The sequence below is a fragment of the Centropristis striata genome, chromosome 13, assembly GCF_030273125.1.
Source record: "Centropristis striata isolate RG_2023a ecotype Rhode Island chromosome 13, C.striata_1.0, whole genome shotgun sequence".
Classification (NCBI taxonomy): domain Eukaryota; kingdom Metazoa; phylum Chordata; class Actinopteri; order Perciformes; family Serranidae; genus Centropristis; species Centropristis striata.
Genome location: NC_081529.1, coordinates 2872598 through 2895111, shown reverse-complemented (window position 1 = coordinate 2895111; position 22514 = coordinate 2872598). Strand labels below are relative to the sequence as shown.

The window sequence follows — 22514 nt, the reverse complement described above, 5'->3', positions numbered from 1 at the left end:
ATTAAACTGAAGTGGCAGAGAGAGGGATGTGAATATCTCTGACGACGAATGGTTACATATCTGGAAAACACAGCAGTCAACGACATCATCACGGGTTTGGAGATTATATTGCTGGAAAAACTTAATTAGATTCTTTATAACACCCAAAATTAGGAACAAACATACTTCATTAACACAGCCATGTTGGAGAAGCTGTGGAGATATAAATGTGGGCCATGTGTTTTGGCTCTGCCCTAAGATCGCGAAATTCTGGGAAGATGTTGATTTAGCTATAGGCAGAGTTTTGGGTTATGTTGTACCTATGTCTTGTACATTGTTGTATCTTGGTATCATGACGGGTAATGTTGTATTAAAAGACGACAGGTACATAATGAAAATTATGCTAGTAGCCTGCAAAAAGGCAATCACGAGAAGGTGGTACAAGACAGACCCACCAACACAAGATTGGATGAAAATAATGGACGAAATACACATTATGGAACAAATGACTCATAAAATAAGGATTCAAGAGGATCAATGCTGCCGGAAATGGGAGAAATGGACAGAATACATAAAAACGACAGGGCAAGGACTATCACAGTGACATTAATACAGGATCTAACTGTAGAAATATAATGATCCAACATGTTCCTTTTTTGATGTTAGTTTTTTTTGTTTTGTTTTATTTTACTTGTATGTATAATGTTCTACACTGCTTTAAGGGAGAAACAATAAAAAGAAAGTTATAAAAAAAAACAACTGTAAAATATAAGGAGAGTTAGTTTTGTGGGCTGCCTGGTATCACACTAATAGGGCCATTTCTGTGTCAGTGTATATTTACAGAACATGATTTCGTCTGCTCTTTCAGACTGTTGTTGTTGCTGACAAAATGAAAAACATTACCGCAGATTCCAAAGTGTATTGCAAAGCTAAAACTACATTGTCCTCCCGGGCATAAAGTGGCCATTTTGTCTCAGAACAAGCAGCTTGCACATAGTGCTGCCAACGGGCAAATCAGGACAAAAGCATCAGTGTCAGTGATTCAAGAATGAAGTCTAAAACTAGAGCAGACAAAACTTATTCTGTGAGTCACATTTACACGGATCCAAACAAACATTTAACAAGATATGCATGGCCTTTCCGTTTTTGAAAAGTAAAAATCAACCTAAATATTTAACTTTGATTAGTTATTATTAACGCTATAAAGCCAAGTGTATCATATTAGATACAGTAATTTTTGAGACCTCTACATCATCAAAAACCTGATGTATACATGTGTTGAAGATAAACAAACTGAGCAACAAATTGCACAAAAATACCAGATGTAGCAAAAATGATATGCAGGTTCCACGAGCGGATCATTCATTGCTGCATTAAAAAACTTCATATCAGCAGTATGATGTTGTGTTATATGGAAAAAATATGTATTTTGCATGTTTGAGGAAAAAGGAAAAGTTAAAAATGTTGTTGTTTGATGTTTTTGTTAGTTCAAGAAAAACAAACTGTGAGCAACAAATTGCACAAAAAGACCTGATGTATCAAATATGATACAAATTAGAATTCATATATGCAATTTATTTATTTTTAAAAATTCGTCATCAAGTTAATAAGCACTCGGTTTAAAAAAAATTTGAATTTTCTGGCAATTATTTCATGGTTCAGGCTTTATAGGGTTAAATGTCCAAAAATGTTACTGCTACATTTTTACAGGGTTCGTACACTTTTTTAGCAATGGTTTTCCATAACTTTTCAATGACTTCTCCATAACCTTTCAATGAATTTTCAAGACCAAAAAATTAATGCATTTCAGTCGGACCACTGTAGTCGGTGCCTCAAAATCAAACCATTTTTTGATAAAACCTGCTATGTTTTAATTGCAACTTGAATTCTTCTTAACACACATTTACATGGATTGAAGTTAAAAAAAATCGTCTGACTGAAATTTTATTTTTGCAGTGTTTGAAACATGTTCCAGGTTAGGTTACTTAACACCTGCTTAAGAAATACTAATGCATAAGAATTCGGCAGGCCTATTTTACACATTCTAAATATTAACTATAATAACTTTTCAAGGACCTAGAAATAGCATTTTCAATTTCCGTAACTTTTCCAGGTTTTTCATGACCGTACGAACCCTGTTTTTAAAAAAGTAGACAAAATAAGCAAACTTTAAATGCAAAACAACAGTTTTATTGCAATACACAGGAGTTTCTTCTTCTGCTGCGCTCATTGCCTGCCAGGCACATCAACACACGGGGGACAGGCTGGCACCAGAATACCCTGAATGTGCGTCATGAAGTGGGTGAAAAGGTGATTATCAATGAGCCGACCTGGACTCAGGTAGGCCACGCGCTTGTCCAGAGTTCACTTGTCTTCAGCCGTTTTAATTTAAAACATAAACAGAGGCCTACCCCAAGCAACAACAAAAAAAAGGCATGTTCTCAGATAAAGCAAGCAATGAGGACAAAGCAGAAAAGTACCTGCATAATATATCTGCATACAATCAAAATGGAATTTTCTTTAAAGGAAGCAGAAACATTTAGGTGTAAAAAAAAAAAAAATGCATTCATCTAGAAGTCAATTTTTGGCATCTTTCCTTAAAGAGTTTGTACTCCGACAGCAGCTCATTAATGTTAGCCATGTGTTGATATGAAGGGGTTATTAATGAGAAGGCAAGAAAGATCATATAAGGCTTTGATTATATAGTCGTTAGTTGTAGACCGACAGATGTAATATTCTGGAAAACTGATAAACAACGAGGTTTAAGTAGTAATCCAGCGAGGATTCGGCAATGCATAAAAAAAGGTGGCACTAAAGGAACTCCCTGAAACATTTTACATATTACGTTGGTGAGAAGATCTATTCACCCCCTCGTGATTGAAAGTCTACACATTAGAGTTTAAAACAAGCACTTTGAAGTTTGCGCAAAAAGAGTTTTACGCCGAAATTTTCTGTGACAGCAAATAATTTGACTCAAGGACTGTTGAAAGCTAAACTCACTCCGACGTCTGAACCATTGTTGAGATGCAAAAACCTTTTAAAGATAACAAACTTGTGCCTTAAACCAAACTATTTTACAAAAACACAGAAACAGTGAATAGAGTAACCGCAATATCTAGATTGAACAGTCAAGACAGTAAAAAGTGATTAGCTAGCCTGTTGATTGATTGATTGGTTGGTGATTGAATGACTGCAGGTTTCATTGAAGAAGAAGAAGAAGAAGAAGAAGAAATAGAAGAAGAAGAAGAAGAAGAAGAAGAAGAAGAAGAAGAATTGGACAAAGAGCAGGAAGCCAGAAATAGGGCTGAAAGTGCAAGAAGTTGAGGACAGCAGATTTGAATAGGAATCTGGTGCGAAGAACATAAATTCCTGCTCTGTGTTTAGATGTACAGGTGAAGTAACCGTGGGTAACCGTGGGGGGAGGGCCAGTGGAATGAGAGAAGATTAACAGGGGAGGTGTGGACACAAACAGAGAGGAGAGGTGTGCTCAGCTGATCAGTAGAATACCACACTAGACTTTCCTCCAGGGGGGTTGAGGACCCTGTTGTGAGAGCGAGGCTTGGGTCCCAGGTGAGGCTCGTGGTTCTTCAGCTCTCCCGTCTCAACTGTCTTATCAAGAGCTAAGGTAGCGGGGGCAGGGGGCTCGGGTTTAGGCTCGGGCTCTGGGGGGGCCGGGGCAGCAACAACAGGCTCCTCCTTGGCTGGCATGGGAGCAGGGGGAGGGGCTTCTTCCTTCACCTCAGGTGTGCTGACTTTGGCTTCAGGTGCTTGGATAGACAAAAAAAAGTGTCTTAAAGAAATGCCAGAACAGAATACTCTAAACCAGGGGTGTCAAATTTGGCCCGCAGTGTAATTTTATTTGGCCCGCGAGGCAATACCAAATTATTATCTTATTATTGTACTATAAAAGCTGACCCGCCGGTATTATATGGCGCATTTACAGCTAATACTACAAATCCCACAATGCCCTGCTGTTGTTTTGGCGCGTCAATCAGGACAGGACCCAGAAACGCTCCTCTGTGACAGTCGTCATAGCAACCTCAAGCTAGAGCTGTCTCCCAGCTACCCCTTCCCAAAAATGGAGAAAAGAAAGGCAGAAAACAGGAGCTCAGGTGGGAGGCAGAATATCTGTTTACTTATGTAAAAGACAGACCGTTTGTCTTGTATATGAAGCCAACGTGGCTATAACTAAGGAGTACAACATTAGACGATTAATAAAGTAATCAAGTAATCTTCTTCTTCTAGAAAAGAGGCATACGATTTTTTATTTAATAAATTAATGACATTGATGTGTTTTTTATTTGAAATTTGATGTTGCATGTCTGCACTATTTAGTTATATATTGTATGTTTTATTTATTTATTTATTGTAAGTGTTGCTGGTTCCATATTTAATGTTAAAGCAAAACATGTTTGGTATATATTGAAAGGTTTATTTGTTCAATGTTGGCCCGCGATTTTATTCAAGTTTTAAATTTTGGCCCATTGTGTATTTGAGTTTGACACCCCTGCTCTAAACAGTAGAAACGCCTGAAGTACATAATATAAGTCATCATATATACATCTTTCTAAAGTCACGGTTGAGCTCTTGAATGGAATGAGCCTGCGCTCTATACCTACGGAAAAACTGCCTTAAAGTAGCCATTGTGCACACTCTAAAGGTCTTGCTTTCTTTTCAAAATTTAAGGCAACATGTGGTATTGATTTGTTAATATAACCAAATAGGTGCAACACTCTAAATATACATTTTACTAACTTTCTCAACCCCTACATTTGACTTAATGTGGCCTCCATTTTCACTGCAATTCCTTGAACTCTACAGAAACAGCACAATCATAGCTAGCAGTTATAACAGTTATAAAACCATAAATAATAATAACAGAACCAACCAAGATTGCATTTATTTGATAAGTTAATTTACAAAATTTGGAATAAAATATAATATATTCAACGCCCACTACCCACTGTTACCAATATTGCAAAACAAATTAAAACAGGGTTTCCACCTGCTTTTCAAATTAACTATTTATATTTTTGCAACCTCTCTGTGGAAACAGCCTGCTCAGATGCTTTTCTGAACATCACTGACCAAATGACATGACAAGCAACATTTATGTACAATAAATTGCTTCTGATTTTAAATTTTAATATTTTGATTTGCTTACAATTGATTTATTCAACAGAAAGAAAAACCCGGCAGTGGGTCTTTGTGGGTTTCAGGGAGTTAACCAAAGAAAAGATCAAATTATATTCTATTTCCTTTGATCTGCATAACAAGAATCTTTGACAAAGATACAGTGCGTAGGATGATGCAATACATTGAACATTTTCCTTTATGTAACAACTCACCTGGTGGTTCAGGTTCAGGTCCGACACTTAGATTGTCCTGTAAAAAGATGAGATATTATAACTGTGTCATCAATGGAAAGACGTAAAAACAGGCCCTCTTCTTCATCCTACTGAAATAAGACGAGCTCAGACTACAGGAGTGTGGGGCTGATTTATCTCTGATTCTCCTCTACTGACAACCAGAGGAGAAATCTAGTCTGGTCAGAACTAATCAGGGCTGCCTCGATCATTTCAAACATGTTTGACAGGAGTTAAAATCTGGATGATTACGTCAGTACTTCCCACACGGGACCACAAGAGAGACAAGCCGAAGCAGCTGACAGTGTTGTCGAGCCATGCTAAACAGTCTAGCCCTTGAGGATAACATTAGCAGCTAGCAAGCTACTGTTGACAGATAATAAAACTGACAGTTAAACTCTCACTTACAATTTTGGTTGAACTAAAGACAATCCGGGTTGACTGCATCCCAACCGTTGTCTCATTCAGACTTGTTTAACCTTCCACTTTGGTTGTTCTTTCCGCACTGCAGAGCATTACTACAGCAAGTTGTTGCACCATTTTGTTTATATGTGCTTCCCCATGAGATCAAGTACGGAGGTGCACTGCTCCCTATGCTACATGATCTTAATATTATCCTGTAATGTGTAATGTGCCATCATTTTCAATTCTTGTACTGCATTAGGGCTGGGCAATATGGCCCTAAAAGAATATCACGATATTTCAGGCTATTTTTGCCATAACAATATTTTTGACGATATTACGAAATACTTAAAAAGACATAGAAATGATGGGTTTTTTTAGTCTGTATAAATAAATAAAAATATAAAATGTAGTGTGAAGTGCAAATCTCAACATTTGCCAAATAAATAAAAAAATGTCTGAGAAAATAATAAAAATAACCATTTAGGGGGTTTCGGGGGCATATTTTTATTGACATTTTGTAAAGGAGAATAAAGGTTCTTGTATGTTTTATTTAAGGCATCTTATTTTGAAAGTCTTCTTGTAAGTTCTGTGGTAGATTCTGTTAACACACTGTGCTCTTATTTTGAAAGCTGCATGCGTTTAGCGACAGAGAGTAAATAGCTTTTTGTGATTAAAATTTAATTGTTAGCTAATGTTAACCTTACGCCACTACATCAAGAAGTAGGAATGTTGCCAATATCATGATATGCATTTTTTTTTAACCATGAAAAAAATATACCGATATTATCGTGAACGATACAATATGGCACACCCCTATACTGCATGCTTTGAGAAGAGAGAAGATCTGTAAAATTCCTACTTGTGTGTGAAATGAAAATTCAATTCAATTCAATTCAAAATTGAATAGCTTTGTAAAAATCTTGTAGCCTAGGTGTGGCTCCTTTATGTGAAGCGTTAACCAGGCTACAAGGCCAGATCTCTCTTGAAAAGGTGATTTAAATCTCAATACTTTTTCCTGGTTAGAATTAAAATACTGGCTTCATGCTTGTAGTCAGTAGATCCTGTAATACGGCTGAACATGTTGGTCTGTGATCATAATCACATCACATCTATATAACAAGAGCACCAGGAAGAGGATAAAATGTGTCATAGCTAGCTAATGACTATTACACACGCTGTGAGAGGTTTGACCGAGTTCAGAAATTCAAAATCTGCCAATAATGCAGATTAATGTAGGTGTTTTGTTTGTTGCTTATATAGAAAATGTGTTAATTTTTTTGGCAACAATGACATGGTCTTTGTAGGCAACAGGGTGATAAATAAGGCATAGGATGACAACTGTTTACAAGTCATACTACCACACTTTAAAGCAGTCCATCATTTTCAACATTTGCTATGGCAAAATTATGATAAATTCCTGTGATACTGACAATTGTTCTTATCAGTCAGAAAATAGGGCTTTTTCAAATGAACCCGAGCACAGTAACTTGTAAAAAAAATCCAAAAATGTTTCTAAATTCCATTTCCCCAGCCATGATAAACACCTGAATATGTTTACATGCCTAGCCAGGACTGCAAGCAAACAGCTGTATGCAATACAAACACCAATCTCAACACTTTCACATAAAAAACTGTTTAACTTAACTGATTCCTAAGAGGGCTGCTTAGAATCTAATTGGGTCACTGCTGAGATTGTTGCAATAGACTCAGCAGTCTAAGCTTACAGTACCCTGGTTGCACAAACAGTATTGACCCACGGTGGGGGAGACCGATACACCAGGGTATGTGACACATCTGTCATGTGCTTTTACGTCTGACAAGATAAAAACAGTATCAAATATTGGATAAACAAGATAACTTTTGGACCCCAACTGTAAGGCGGTGAGTAGATTATTTTAATAGCTCACTACCTGGTGAGCTAGTCAGGGGTTAGGAAGAACAACATTAAAATAAAATAATAAATAAAATCAAAATACAATACAGTCAGAGTTGAGAATGACATTTAGCTGCATGGCCTACCTTTGGCTTATTTGGGTGGCTACGACTTGGGCTTTGGGTTGGTGCACTCTCTGCAGCACCGAATATGTTGCTGGTTGGTCCACCAGGAGGTGCGGGTTTCTGTTGCCGAGCTGGAGGTTCAGGTTCTCCAAATATCCCGCTGCTCTTCCCACCTGCATAAAGTATTGCCAAGATGCGTGTTCAGTTTTGAAGTAATGCCAGTGTCATTTCCACCCACTTCACTCTCTGTGACATTTTATTTTGAGTGCCTCGTGAACTGAACTGCCCATTCAATGGCCCTGCAGATTTATGACACTGTGGCAGAATGTACTCTATGGTTATTTATATGGGATTAGAAAAATATTTTGACAGCTGAATTGACCTTTTTCATGCCCTTTAGTATTATACTATGTGCGCAAGAAAATTATAGTGTCATGCATAGCAGCAATTCACTGACCATTAACGGATGCTAATGCCACAGTAAAATATAAGAAAGTCAGGGTGACTCAGCAGTCCCTGCCTGGACACTCAGACCATTTTTCAATAGTAGACCGGCCTGAAACCTTACTTTACTATACCAGCTACTCCACAAAACCTGGAGATGGATTATATTCAGGCACAGAGAACAGTGAAAGTGTTTATACTGGAATTATCACATCACAGTTAGAGTTTTTACACCCTGGACACTGACAGATGTTTTGACTGGCCTGCCTCTGCACATCCATTAACCCTTACAAGCTGGTCTGACCTGGGGGATTGGAGCGCCTGGGAACACTCTGGGACTCCTCTGGTGGAGCGAAAACTTTAGAGGCCATCTTATTAGGTCTTCTTGATGCTGCTGCGTCGTCTTCATAGCCTCCAAACAGGTTACTGGAGCCACCTCCAGGAGGCTGCAACACCCTGCAGGAGATAAAAAAACAAATTTTTGATCGTATCCAATTTATTCATGCAAGTCTCCCTTAAATCAATGAACCTGCGCAAGTGTGACCTGGCAAATGCAGATTTCAAATACAGATAGACGATTGTTTTTACTTGTTTCCTTGACGTTCATCTTACTACGCCATAACTGCTTGTGTATACTGTGTGTAATTATTGAAATTACTAGTTGTCAGAGGATGTTGACTGAACATTATTGTTTTTTCAGAGTGCCTTTGAGTCATACGAGGTTCCGGTTTACCAATTACTGTCATTTACCCACTCTAACACACAAAGGGGGCAAGTAGAAAACAGTAGGTAACCTGGCTATAAATATATTACAGTACAGTACAGTACAGGCGACAGCTTGAGCCAAAGCAGCTAAATGACAGGCTATCTGATTATATAGCGGGAATGGCGCCATACGTCTGAAAACTCTAACATTAGCTCGTTATAAATAAAGCCAGTGGCGGTTCTACACAGGGGCCAACAGGGGCCACTGCCCCTGTGAAGAAGCCCTTGGCCCCTGCTGTGGCCCCTGTGTCAAATTAATAATAAAATGATCAATTTATAACAATGAATAACGGAACAATTCTAACCTATTTTTTGTTCAAACAATATCTCATTGTACACAAAAGGAACCCAGAATGTGGACATTGTATAATAGTTTAATTGTGCAATAAAAGTTAAATATAAAGATCATTCTCACTGTACTGCACAAAAAAGTAATTGTGCACAAAAATGAGAAATGTCATTGTCGTACAAAAATAATTGATAATGTTGGTAAGTCTCATTGCTTCAATCAATGTAGTTCTTCCAAATATGAGACTTTTGGCTAAAATAAAGGTTTTGAATGCTTAACCCTATAAAGCCTGAACCGTGAAATAGTTGCCAGAAAATTCTAAATTTTCAAAACTGGAGTTTTTGTTGAACCAGCTAACATTTTTTTTAAATTCAATATCAATTTTCATATATGAATTTAATTTGGATCATATTTGATACATCAGGTCTTTTTGTGCAATTTTTTGCTCACAATTTGCTTTTCTTGAACTCACATAATCACATAAAACCTAATATTTTTAACCAAATAAAACTTTGACTTTCCTTTTAACATTTTCCTCAAACATACAAAATATTTTTCACCATATAAAACAACATCATACATCTGCTGATATGAAGTTTTCACGCAGCAATGACAGATCCACCAGTGGAACCAAAGCAAATCATTTTTGTTACATCTGGTATTTCTGTGAAATTTGTTGCTCAGTTTTTTTTAATCATCAATTCATGTATTCATCAGGAAAAAAATATCACACTGATGATGTAGAGGTCTCAAAAACGTATGTATCAAATATGATACACTTGGCTTTATAGGGTTAAATATAATTTTTGACGATTTTCAATGTGCCCCTCTGATTAAACACTGGCCCCCACAGTAAAACTGGTCTAGAACCGCCACTGAATAAAGCTGCATCTTCACACAGTGTTAAAAACCAACAACGTGTTTGCAATTAGCAGATATGACACAAGAGATGACGCTTCAGAGCATGAAAGAGGAAACTGGACGTCCTTTAAGAACAATGTGGCCACACAAAGAGCAGCAGCCTGCAGAGGCTTCACACTTCCGCAGCAGCAGACAACGCCTGCTCGGTTAGCTCACAAAGCTACTTCTTCTCTCTTTAAGACAATGCAAACCAAGCATGCTCTACTTAAAACATCGCTATCATTATGTCGAAAGGTATAAGCAAAAAAAAAAGTGCTGGTGCAACAGTTACTTATTGCTCCTGTCACATATAATGTTAACCTACATTGAGATACTGAGCGACTGCCCACACTCTATATAACACATTGTCGGCCATTTCTTACACACATAACCAAGCTAAACGACTGATATTCTTCACCTTGAACTTGGTTTCGCACCCTCCAACCCTTGAAACATGTTAGTCGAAGTCATAGTGGTTTTGTTTCGAGCCTTTTAAGTTTCCGAAGACAACTTCGTCACTTTGCCAACTGGACGAGCAGCGAGTTCCCCTGTCTGTGTGTCTGTGTGCGCGTGCCCAAACCAGAATCCTGTCTGCGCGTGCGCGTGCCCAGCCAAAGTCCGTAGTGACGAACTTCAGTCCACCAGCTGTGACGCAGAGGAATATGATTGGTCCGCTGCCAAGCTGCTGAGAGCTGAGGTGCGCTCGATTCAATCACCCCGTTAACTGCCCTAAAAAGTCTAACTGCAGTAACTACGCAAAGGGTGAAACTAAGAAAAACTGCTTTAAAGTTTTAACGTGTTTTAACTGGCCAGCCAAATTGATTATATGCAGATAAGTGATATGACCAGTGGTGGAAAAAGTATTCAGATCTCTTACTTAAGTAAAAGTACTAATACCACACTGCAGAATTACTCCACTACAAGTAAAAGTCCTGCATTCAGAACTTACTAAAGTAAAAGCACAAAAGTATCAGCATCAAAATGTACTTAAAGTATCAAAAGTAAAAGTACTCGTTATGCAGCATGGACCCACTCAGATTATTTTATATATTCCAAATATATTATTGGATTATTTGTATTGATGCATCTATGTAAGCAGGGCTCATTTTAACTACTTAATATATTGTTATGAGGTATCATTTAAAAACAAATGTCTAATCACTTTAAATTTATCATGTTTTATCATGTTAAATCTTGATCAAAAAAGTAACTAGTAACTAAAGCTGTCAGCTAAATGTAGTGGAGTAAAAAGTACAATATTTGCCTCAAAATGTAGTGAAATAGAAGTATAATGTTACATACGTGGAAATACTCAAGTAAAGTACAAGTACATCAAAATTGTACTTAAGTACAGTACTTGAGTAAATGTACTTAATTACTTTCCATCACTGGATATGACACTTATTTCTACATGTATTGATGATGTAATTTTTATGCTAAAAAATCATGACGATTTATTTGACCTTTGAACCCAAAGACATCGTTACTGCATTGCTGTAAAAGTTTCTAATAGTGATGCAAAAACAGAGTGGAGTAACAACAATGCTTTTGTCTTCTTAAAATTTAATATTTTGTTTTCAGTGAATAAACGTTTTAAAATTGATTTTGTTATCAGTGTATTTAAAAGTGTTTAACAACTCTATTCAAATATGTTCATATTTTAGACTTATTATAAAAAAATGTTATATTTTAGTCTTATAATATCTTACTTTTTTACTTAATCACTATCGAGATAATTTCCCTTTCAAATAAACTTAGAATTTCTATTATTTTTATGTTTAAATTAGTATATATATCCAAAGCAGACCGTGGTGAGTGCAATTACTGCTTGGTTTTGAGTTCGATTTTGTGGTTTTTACATAATTATTTCTCTGAAATAAAGCAAAATTGAAATTTTAAACTTTGTCACAAGATAAAACAGACATCAAGGGGTTCATTTTTAGTTATAACTCAATTCTGACCAAAAATGTAGTTACTGCAGTTAGGCTTTGTAGGGCAGCGTACCCCTCTAGAAAAGGTGCACTAAGTGTTCCAAGGCGTAAAAGCATTTCGAGACAAAAATGTTATTTGAAAACAAGTGTTTTGAAACCATTTCCTTTTGTTTTACAACTGCTGACATACATTTTATTGTGTACATGACTTATATCGTCACACTGTTAAAATAATCGCCTATGTAATTTTTTGTCAAAATTGTATTTTTTGCCTAAATAATCTCCTCATGACGCCGGCTACCTATGTGATTTTACCCCTTTAAGATAATAGCCTATGTCAAGTGTGTGACTTAAGCAGATTTATCATGCCTAAGTCAAAATAAAATGTGACTTAGGCAATTTTTTGAACATGCCTTTTGTGACTTAAGCAAGATATGGTATCACTTTATTTTGAAGGTGTCTACATAAGAGTGACATGAGCGTGTCATAAACATGACATGGGATTTGTCATGAACATTAATGACACTTTGAAGTAACAGAAATGCTCATGATACTTGTCATGTCATGTTTCTGACAGGCTTGTGTGACTCTTATGTAGACACCTTCAAAATAAAGTGTTACCATATCTTGCTTAAGTCACAAAGGCATGTTCAAAAAATTGCCTAAGTCATTTATTTCTCTTAGGTGACATAATTTACACACAGTGGTATTACTATGCCAATAGCCATCCTTTGTTACATCCTTTTTGAGTGAAATGATCAATAAATGTCATATGTTACATTTTGGTGAAGTTTTTTGTGTTTCCTGTTAAACTTGAAAGGTTAGGCGATTATTTTAACAGGGTGACGATATATAAAAATAAACAAATAACTCCGCCCTGTTGGTTTGTGACAGAAACTTTAAACAACCAAACCCGCGTACTGAACTCGATATATGGCGTTGTTTTGCAGTGGTGGAAGAAGTATTCAGATCCTTTACTTAAGTAAAAATACTAATACCACACTGTGAAATTACTCCACTACAAGTAAAAGTCCTGCATTCAAAACTTACTGAAGTAAAAGTACAAAAGTATCAGCATCAAAATGTACTTAAAGTGTCAAAAGTAAAAGTACTCGTTATGCAGAATGGACCCACTCAGATTGTTTTATATTGTACTAAACATATAAGATTATTTGTATTGATGCATTTATGTAAGAAGTGCTTTAATTTTGTAAAAAAGGGCTAGTTTGTAGTTTTCACTACAAAATATCCAGTTATGAGGTTTAATTAAAAAAATGTCAAATCACATTAAATGTATCATGTTTTATGTTAAATCTCGACTTGAAAAGTAACTAAAGCTGTCAGCTTAATGCAGTGGAGTAAAATGTACAATATTTGCCTCTAAATTTAGTGGAGTAGAAGTATAAAGTTACATAAAATGGAAATACTCAAGTAGAGTACAAGAACCTCAAAATTATACTTAAGTACAGTACTTGAGTAAATGTACTTAGTTACATTTCACCACTGTTGTTTTGTGGCACTGGGGCACAGATAAAGTAAGCTTAGTCTGAAATTTCAACTAAATTGAAGTGCAGACGCCATTGAATCAATAGCCCTTTGTACTGTATTGAATGTGCTCTCCAGTTGGCGCGTTATAACAACAGCTGTAAGAGAGTGTGATGTTGCCAGTCAAAAATATCAGATTGTTATTCAGCTAAACCGGGTGATTTTACGGCATAAGCCAGGACTTAATTCAAGCGCTTCCTTTGTATTCCGCCCATCGATTTGATCGTCAAAATGTCAATCACCCTGTGGGAGGGACTTATTTGTAAAGCGCTCAATACCTCCATTCCGGTGATCTAATCTTTTCGAAATAACACTTTATTTCTCAGCATAAAGATTAGATTTTTATTTTTTGATTTTTATTTTTTTTAATAAACTTTATTAAGGCAGTTGGGTGGGGTGTAATACAAAAAAAATACATCAGAACATCGCCAGGGGGTTTCAATAAATCATAAAGAGGTTGTCATACAAAAATATTATAAAAAATTACAAATATTCAGAGTTTTAGCAGCAAGATTAGATTGTTGAAGCGTCAAACTGGCTTTGAACGTTAAAAAAAACACATAATGGGAAACCTTTTAGGGCGAGACAGGAAGAGGATGGCGATTGGTCCATCGCAGGGTTTCTCTTATTAACGATTGGCGGAGCCGTCTGTCAATCAAAATCTAACCGTCGTCCTCGTGTATTCCTGACCAATCAGAGGATTTGTTTTCGAGTTGTAGTGGGCGTGGCTAACGCGTGTACGCTCCAACAGCAGGAACTGTCATCTGCAACAAGCTGCACGTCCGCCGTCAGCTAGCGATGCTAGCCTGCCACTCGACTGGAAATACCCCCAACAGGCATCCACGTCAGGTAATTTCTAAATATCGATCATTGTTATCACTCTAACAATCTGTCTGAGCTTCGGCGTGAAACAGTCATTATGTTCCAAGCAGTTTTTGCAACGATATGGCTTCTTTGACTGTATTAGCGTTAGCGTTAGCTAGCCAAAAACAGCAGCCATGCTAGGTACCACGTTATGAATGGAGACGACTCTTGTATGCATGTTGTACAGTTTATTACAACGAAGTTACCAACAACTATTAGTGCAAATAACTTGTATACTAGTAAGTGTTACAACAATCCACTTCTATAGTAATCTCAAGCTTATAGTATAATAATAGAGCAGGGGTTGGTCTACTATTATTATCACTAGGCTGCTAGGATTCTAACATTACAAGGGAAATATGTAATTTAACTGTGAAGTCATTGTGGTGCTGTAAAATTTAAGTTTTACCTAAAGCTACAGTGTAACCACATTGTGACGTTGAGTATTAGTAAAAGTGTAGTTACATTAACCTTTTTAACATTACAGTAACTGTAAGTTTTAAGATTGACTTGATATTGACAAACTTCACTAGTAATTTAGGGCTTTCACTGCTGTTAGATCAGTACTACTTTGAGGCCGGTGGATGTGAGATTTAGCGTTTAAATGACACGAAACAGAAATTCAAAGGCTGTTTTGAATGTATAGAGGGAGATTTCCCTTTATACTTCTCATGTCCAAATCATATTTCTTTGTGTAGCTTTTGTTGCTGTCATACATCTTTGCTGCCACACTTTCGATTATCCAGAAACAAATAGATTGGTGTATTACAATCATGAGAGCACAATATTATAAATGTACACGTTATAACACTATTTTACACCTGCAATATACATCAGGTCTTTATGTTCACCGGGCTCTCAAAGCCTGGTCCAGCCCGATTCTAAAGTATGATTATGTATTTGTATGAGGCGTGACCAATGTAAGCAAATACAGTATTGTCACAAAGTCTCACAATTGCAGGATGTATATGAAATAAATTGTTTTTGCAGACATAATTTCTGCAGGCGATGGTGACGTAGTGACAAGCAAAGTCCACTTGCGCACAGGTTAATAAAACTATCTAGGCTTATCAATTAAGATGAGCTGAGCTGACATATGCTACAATACATTCTTCTTCATCGCACAGGGTAAATGCTTCTTTAATGTCAGTGTTGTATAGTTTTATTTCTCTTTGTAAAGAAGCATAGAGAAATGTTGTTGCTGATAGAAAACGGTTGAACTGCGCAGAGAGTTCAGCTCAGTCGAAGCAGGAGCAAGGAGAGGGCAGAAAGCGGAGACATCGGTCTCGGTTTTATTATGCTCTATTTGATCACTATTTGCCAATCTAACCGTTCGGACTCATGGTGAAGAGAAAGAAGACGTCGCCTACTAGCGAAGAGCACGAAAATGGGTAAAATAATGTTTTAAATAAACACTTTATTTAGAGGTCGAATGCACCGAGGGGTTTCGTTGTCGTTTCTGCAGGGCGCTAAACTGAAAAGCGCTCGCATTTGAATTTAGTTGAAATTAAACCTAAAATATTAGCCATTTGAGCCAAAAGACACTTGGTAAAACACTACCGCCAGTTCCTAAACTGTTTTTGGTTGTTGAATATAATTGATCTCAAGACGTTAAATGCATATATTTGGTGTTGTTTTGTCGGGACTGGAGAGGGGATTTGAAACAAACAGCGGCGGCCATGTTGAGAGACAGTGAACGTCGTCTTTAGAAGTTAATTTTGCACACCGCTTTGCTCCTAATGTGACAAATTTCCCCTGAATGTGTTTTGGCAGCATGACACTGGGCTCCAGGGAGGGGATCGGTGTCGATGGGAGGAGGAATCCGTCCAGAAAGCCCGATGGTTGCGACGAGGAGGAGAGCGCAGAGCAGGCGAGCGAGGAGCGCAGTACAAAGGGAGACGACGGAGTGGAAATTCTTAATCCATCAAGCACGGCTCTCAGCCCGGCTCCAGCTCCGGGTCTCCCCGCTTCCCCGCCGAACCGAACCGGGCTGGGCTCAGCACCCCAGCACCCCCAGACCTTAGCGGAGTCCGCCCCTCCGTGTCACGACCAGCATCATTTTCTCCGATCAAGCGTTCGACCTCCGAGCAAACGGATCCGGAAGGATTCAATCGGCTCCACCATCAATGGACATGGCGGGGCAAAATCGAAAGGTACTGTATGTATATATACTGTGACCAGCTCAGATGGAAGTGTGCATGCCCTCAGTTGTCACTATGTTTACAGTTTGTTTATCAGTGATGGCTGAACTGATGCAGGTTCTGTTGCTGGATCCTCCCTCTGGGTAGGTTGTTGTACTCCGGGTTAGGATTTGGCTGCTCCAACCCAAGTTGCAACTCCAGCATGTGAACAATTTCTGTGAGAAGGAGGAGAGAGACAGAGCAGAAATTACATTTAAATTAAGATCCGACTATTTTCAGTGGTGATTTCTTTGGAAACTTGCTATTCTGAATTTAAAAACACAGGGTTGTTATGAAGCGAGTGTAGAAAAAATAAATAGCAGATTTAGGACTTCAGTATTTCTGCATGGAAATGGGAGCAGTTCTAAGGATGCACCATCAGACTTTTTCACTCCTGATACAACACCTGGGCTTTGTGTATCAGCCGATACTGAGTATCAATACTCGTGTTTGATCAATAAGCTGTGTGGTTCCACTGTGTGGAAATGAAAGTGATCATTCAGTTATGCGTGAGGCAGACCAGAAATTACATTTAAATTAAGATCCGACTATTTTCAGTTGCGATTTCTTGGAAACTTGCTATTCTGAATGTAAAAACACAGGGTTGTTATGAAGCGAGTGTAGAAAAAATAAATAGCAGATTTAGGACTTCAGTATTTCTGCATGCAGTTCTAGGGATGCACCATCAGACTTTTTCACTCCTGATACAACACCTGGGCTTTGTGTATCAGCCGATACTGATTATCAATACTAGTGTTTGATCAATAAGCTGTGTGGTTCAACTGTGTGGAAATGAAAGTGATCATTCAATTATGCGTGAGGCAACCTCAGGCTTAACTTAAACACTGCTTTGCTAACTTTGTAAAACAAAATGTAACAATTTCTGTGAGAAGGAGGAGAGAAGACAGACCAGAAATTACATTTAAATTAAGATCTGACTATTTTCCGTTGCGATTTCTTTGGAAACTTGCTATTCTGAATTTAAAAACACAGGGTTGTTATGACTGTTGTTATGAAGCGAGTGTAGAAAAAATAAAAAAAATAGCAGATTTACTTCAGTATTTCTGCATGGAAATGGGAGCAGTTCTAGGGATGCACCATCAGACTTTTTCACTCCTGATACAACACCTGGGCTTTGTGTGTCAGCCGATACTGAGAATCAATAGTAGTATTTGATCAATAAGCTGTGTGCCTCACTGTGTGGAAATGAAAGTGATCATTCAATTATGCGTGACTTAACTTAAACACTGCTTTCCTAACTTTGTAAAACAAAATGTAACAATTATTACATGGATGTAAATTTACTGAATTGCTATTTATTATTAAAATAATAAATAATCCAACAGCAGCTTTGGTTAAAATAATCTTAAATGGTCAGGATTTAAAATTTGAGTGTAAACCTTATGCAGCAACAAACTGGTCAAAACGTAAACTTTATTATATCATATATAAACAGAATTAAATTAAAGCCCTTTTGTTCTGTTTGAGTCAGTATCCGCTTGATATCAGTGTCAGTATCGATGCATCCCTAAACAGGAGAGGAGAGCAGGATTATTTTAGAAAGTTACTCGCATTTTTATTTTTATTTTTTTCCGCAAATGGAAAAAGAACAGAATGACCTCATTGGCCTAAACAATTTAATTGTTATTTAACTGATCCATCCAGTTGGCAAATTAACATTTTGTCTTTTTAAAAAGATCATGTACACTTCATTCATACATGTAACCAGAAACAATAGCGATGCAGCAAACAACAACGAAGGCCTCAGTGGAGCATTATCATTCTAGCAAATGTCAGATGCTGTCATTGGTGAACTGAAATAGTACTGTTCATCCCCTGAGCAAAAAACTAAACCCAGAGATAAGTTAAGGGTCTCAGGCTTCACTGACGGTGAAACAAACTAAAGGATTTGTGTCGTCGATCACTGATCACAAGTAATGATAAACACTAAATCAGTGAGGAAAGGTGAGGCAGTGGGGTGTTATTTAAACGTTGCTCCACCAAGCAGAAACCTGCATGTTTGTTCCTGAGATATTTATATTTCTTTTTCTCACAGTGAGGCGTAATTATTACTGATTTGTGTCAGTGTGTATAATGATGCTGCTCTGCAGTGACAGTAGTTTTTTCTCAAAAATGGCTTTATAAATGAATCGGGCTCGAATCGACAGATCATTAACAGTTTTGTATTGATGAGTTGGTGTGCTCTTACAAGTGTGATGATTTCTTTTGTTGTTGCTTGAAAGAAAAACGCTGATTGCTTCATCAGATTTATATTTAGTTTTCCGGAGTGTCAACCAGATGACCAAGGAAGCCCTACTTATTTTGATATGATGCTAAATTGGTGCATGTCTATTTTGAAAGAGACACATCTAGGTTAGTGCCTGTGACCCACACAGAGAGTTGTATTTGTAAATGAAACATCCATTTTGGCTGAAAATCTACATTTGGCCTAAAATAGTAGAGCGACTGCATGTTACTGCTTGTGTTAAAGCCTCTGGCATTGTGCTCAGGCATCAGAGCTCACCAGGAGTTGGTTTTGGACCGGTGTACTGTGGACCTGGCCATAGGGACTGATTGCTTTTCCTGCATCCCTGCCAGAGCTGAACCGCAGAAGGGGAAGCTCTGCAGGTTGTGCAGTGTAACAGCAGTGGGTGGCTTTGTGTGCATGAATTTTAACATCTCCCAAACCACAAGCTACAATCGAATTTTTGAAAAAATCTATTTTTCCATTCCATACAAACCAACCCAGGCGGTCAACCAAAAGAAGGAAAAAGGAAAAGTCCTTTTTTTTTTTTTATACTGACATTGAAGTTTCTTTCTGTGAATGTTTCATGACTGATGCATTTGTGGGCTCCTGTCTCTGTGTCATACAGGAGCAGAGAATGGCTCTTCTTCTTCCCACGGGACAGTGGGCCAGTCGGGGCCCCTGGCTGGCTCGGCGGGGGGAGTATCGAAGGCCTCAAAGGGCCAAGGCTCTGCTGAGAAAGAGGAGCAGGCTGGTAACCAGAAGAGGGCCCGTCGGCAGTGGGAGTCTTGGAGCACAGAGGACAAAAACAGCTTTTTTGAGGGTCTCTACGAGGTAAGGGGCTGAAACAAATGGATTGTAATAGGTTAAAAATGGACACTACCTAGGGGTGTGCCATGTCGTATCGTTCACGATAATATCGGTATATTTTTTTTATGGTTAAAAAAAATGCATATCACGATATTGGCAACATTCCTACTTCTTGATGTAGTGGTGAAAGTTGTTTTAATCACAAAAAGCTACTTACTCTCTGTCGCTAAACACATGCAGCTTTCAAAATAAGAGCACGGCGTGTTAACAGAATCCACCACAGAACTTACAAGAAGACTGTCAAAATAAGATGCCTTAAATAAAACATACAAGAACCTTTATTTTCCTTTACAAAATGTCATTCACATATGCCCCCGGAACCCCTAAAGAGTCAAGAGTACATTTTTTTGTATTTGGCAACTGTTGAGATTTGCACTTCACACTACATTTTAGATTTTTATTTATTTATACAGACTAAAAAAAAACATATTTTCTATATATTTTTAAGTATTTTGTAATATCGTCAAGAATATCGTTATCGCAAAAATAGCCTGAAATATCGTGATATTCTTTTAGGGCCGTATCGCCCAGCCCTAACACTACCTATATGACACAATTTTAGCTCAAAGTTTGGGCATACATTTTTGATATCTTAGGCTAGAGCCTACTTTTTTTTTTTTTCAAAAAACACATAACTTTTTGCTATGTTTATGCCTAGTGTCCTCACTACTCCAGCATTTCTGTATTTCTAAAACTCTAAATCTTTGTGAAACGCTGCTGACCCAAATTACGTTTGTCAACTTTTAAAAAGTAAACCTATTAGTGTGGTTGTAGCCTTATACTCATCCCTATTATTATTCTGGTCTGCAGCATGGGAAGGATTTTGAAGCTATCCAGAACAACATTGCAATGAAGTACAAGAAAAGAGGCAAGCCAGCGAACATGGTGAAGAACAAGGAGCAGGTGCGCCACTTTTACTACCGGACGTGGCACAAGATCTCCAAACATATCGACTTTGCCAACGGTGAGTTTTATCCCTTTATCACTGCCACACAAAACCAGCTGGGACCTCACTAAGTCTTAGAGAAAGTTGAAGGGTAAAATAGTGATTATTTCTTAAATGTTAGAGCTCCACATAACTTTTTTTTCACAATAATAAAGTACAACTTATACCAGACCTGGGCCCGCGTGAGGTTACCAAGAAATTAGAAATCAATATAACCGCAGTGCTTTTATTTTGAAAAAAAATAGCAAACATCATTAGCACTAGAGCTAACAAGCACTTTTACTATAGTTAAGACAACAAATATAGCCACTAATATATATGACAGAATAAAATAAACTTTAACAAACCTTGTGTCCTGTCAGTCAGCCACTATAGAAGCCTTTTTCATACTTTATATCAACTTTATATGAATTACTACGCACTCGTTATTATTTACCGTTCGTTTTTTCATTTAACCGTTCTACCGGTTATTTCCTGTCACTACCTTTCAAAATGAAAGCACCCGTTTTACACTGGACGGCACCTTTTCAAAATAAAAGCATCACAACATTGTAAAACACCTTGAAAATGTACAAACATGAAAAACAAGCTATATAATACAAAAACATAAATATGAACCTTGCTAAAGGTCATTTACAGTTGTGTTTAAAATAAATGGAAAAGTGATATAGTGATTGGAGTATTTACTACTTTTTACTGCTTTATTTGATTTACTCCACATTAACAGTCTTATCATAACATGTGTTCCTATCAGTAGCAGCTCAAAACCAGATAATTTACTGTATTTTATAAAGCGATTACATTAATATTGAGCAGAATTTAGTTCCGAGTTTTGGTCCGGCCCCTGCAACCTTCGTGGTATTGGTCATGTGGCCCCTTGGGAAAATTAATTGCCCACCCCTGACTTATACCATCTCATCTGGTGTCACTTATGTTACGTCCATTAGAAATGTCAAATTAGCTAAAATAGTGTGCGTTGTTCAGGGTTTGAAAACGGCTTTAATTTATTTAATTCACTCTGTTTGTCATCAGACTTCTCTCTGATTAGTCAAATGTATTGTATATTTCAGGTCAATGTTTTTTTTTTTTTTTTTTAACAATCTGTTTATTGGATTTTACATTTTTATAAAACAAACAAACAATACTGTTCCATACACCAGTAATTGCAAGTGAATACAACATACTACAGAACAGATACCAACCCCCCACCCCCCTCCCATAGGCACCTAGCCCCAAGAAATTGGCAAATATAGTTGAAAAGTAAAGATAAACAAACAAAGGAAAAACAAAAAAAGATGGGTTGTGATAAAAGAATAGATAAAATGATAAAATAAATAACAATAATAAAAATAAGTAAATTAATAAACAAATAAAAAAATAGATAAAATCAATAAGAAATAACAAATACCTAACTTATCATATATACATATTTAATTTTAAAAAATTGTAGTAAAAAAAACAGATAACAAAAAATAAGTAAATACAATTAAAGGGAAAACAAACAAACAAACAAACAAAGGCTCAGCTCATTTCAGTACTCAATTCACAGTCATCAGACATCTTGTGCTATTGACATAAGACAAAAAGGGATTCCAGGACTTCTCAAATGAGACCCCACACTGCTGTTTATAGCATTTTGTTATGCAGGGAGACCTTGTCCCAAAACATTAAAACCTCCAGATAAGCAACAAGCCCTCAGCGTCACAGTGCTGTTATCTTTACGTAGCATACATTACACATGCCTCCTGTCTCCATGGTTACAGCACTGTTGTGACTTATGCATCCTT

General features: G+C 37.3%; 2 protein-coding genes across 2 annotated transcripts in view; one reads left to right on the top strand and one right to left on the bottom strand.

The window, feature by feature from the left end:
* Nucleotides 1-485: 485 nt before the first annotated feature.
* jpt2 (Jupiter microtubule associated homolog 2) lies at nucleotides 486-10739 on the bottom strand. The gene is made up of 5 exons (XM_059348243.1): nucleotides 10565-10739; nucleotides 8497-8648; nucleotides 7770-7921; nucleotides 5328-5364; nucleotides 486-3746 (listed from the first exon to the last, which is right to left on the bottom strand). The coding sequence occupies exons 1-5, from the start codon at nucleotides 10615-10617 to the stop codon at nucleotides 3475-3477; spliced, it is 666 nt and encodes a 221-aa protein (XP_059204226.1). The 5' UTR covers nucleotides 10618-10739; the 3' UTR covers nucleotides 486-3474.
* Nucleotides 10740-15683: 4944 nt separating this feature from the next.
* cramp1 (cramped chromatin regulator homolog 1) overlaps nucleotides 15684-22514 on the top strand; it is a 35728-nt gene continuing 28897 nt past the window's right edge. The window contains exons 1-4 of the mRNA XM_059348227.1: nucleotides 15684-15877; nucleotides 16260-16639; nucleotides 19540-19745; nucleotides 20592-20745. Of these exons, the coding sequence (XP_059204210.1) occupies nucleotides 15828-15877; nucleotides 16260-16639; nucleotides 19540-19745; nucleotides 20592-20745 (790 nt within the window). The 5' untranslated portion in view covers nucleotides 15684-15827. The remainder of the gene's footprint in view (nucleotides 15878-16259; nucleotides 16640-19539; nucleotides 19746-20591; nucleotides 20746-22514) is intronic.

Bases quoted from the DNA above. Each gene is read 5' to 3' on its own strand.
- jpt2 (XM_059348243.1), bottom strand. From the start codon at position 10,617: ATGACTTCGACTAACATGTTTCAAGGGTTGGAGGGTGCGAAACCAAGT. The intron at 8,649-10,564 runs GTGAAGAATATC...TATCTCCTGCAG, and splicing joins GGTGCGAAACCAAGTTCAAG to GGTGTTGCAGCCTCCTGGAG. The intron at 5,365-7,769 runs GTAGGCCATGCA...ATCTTTTTACAG, and splicing joins GCCACCCAAATAAGCCAAAG to GACAATCTAAGTGTCGGACC.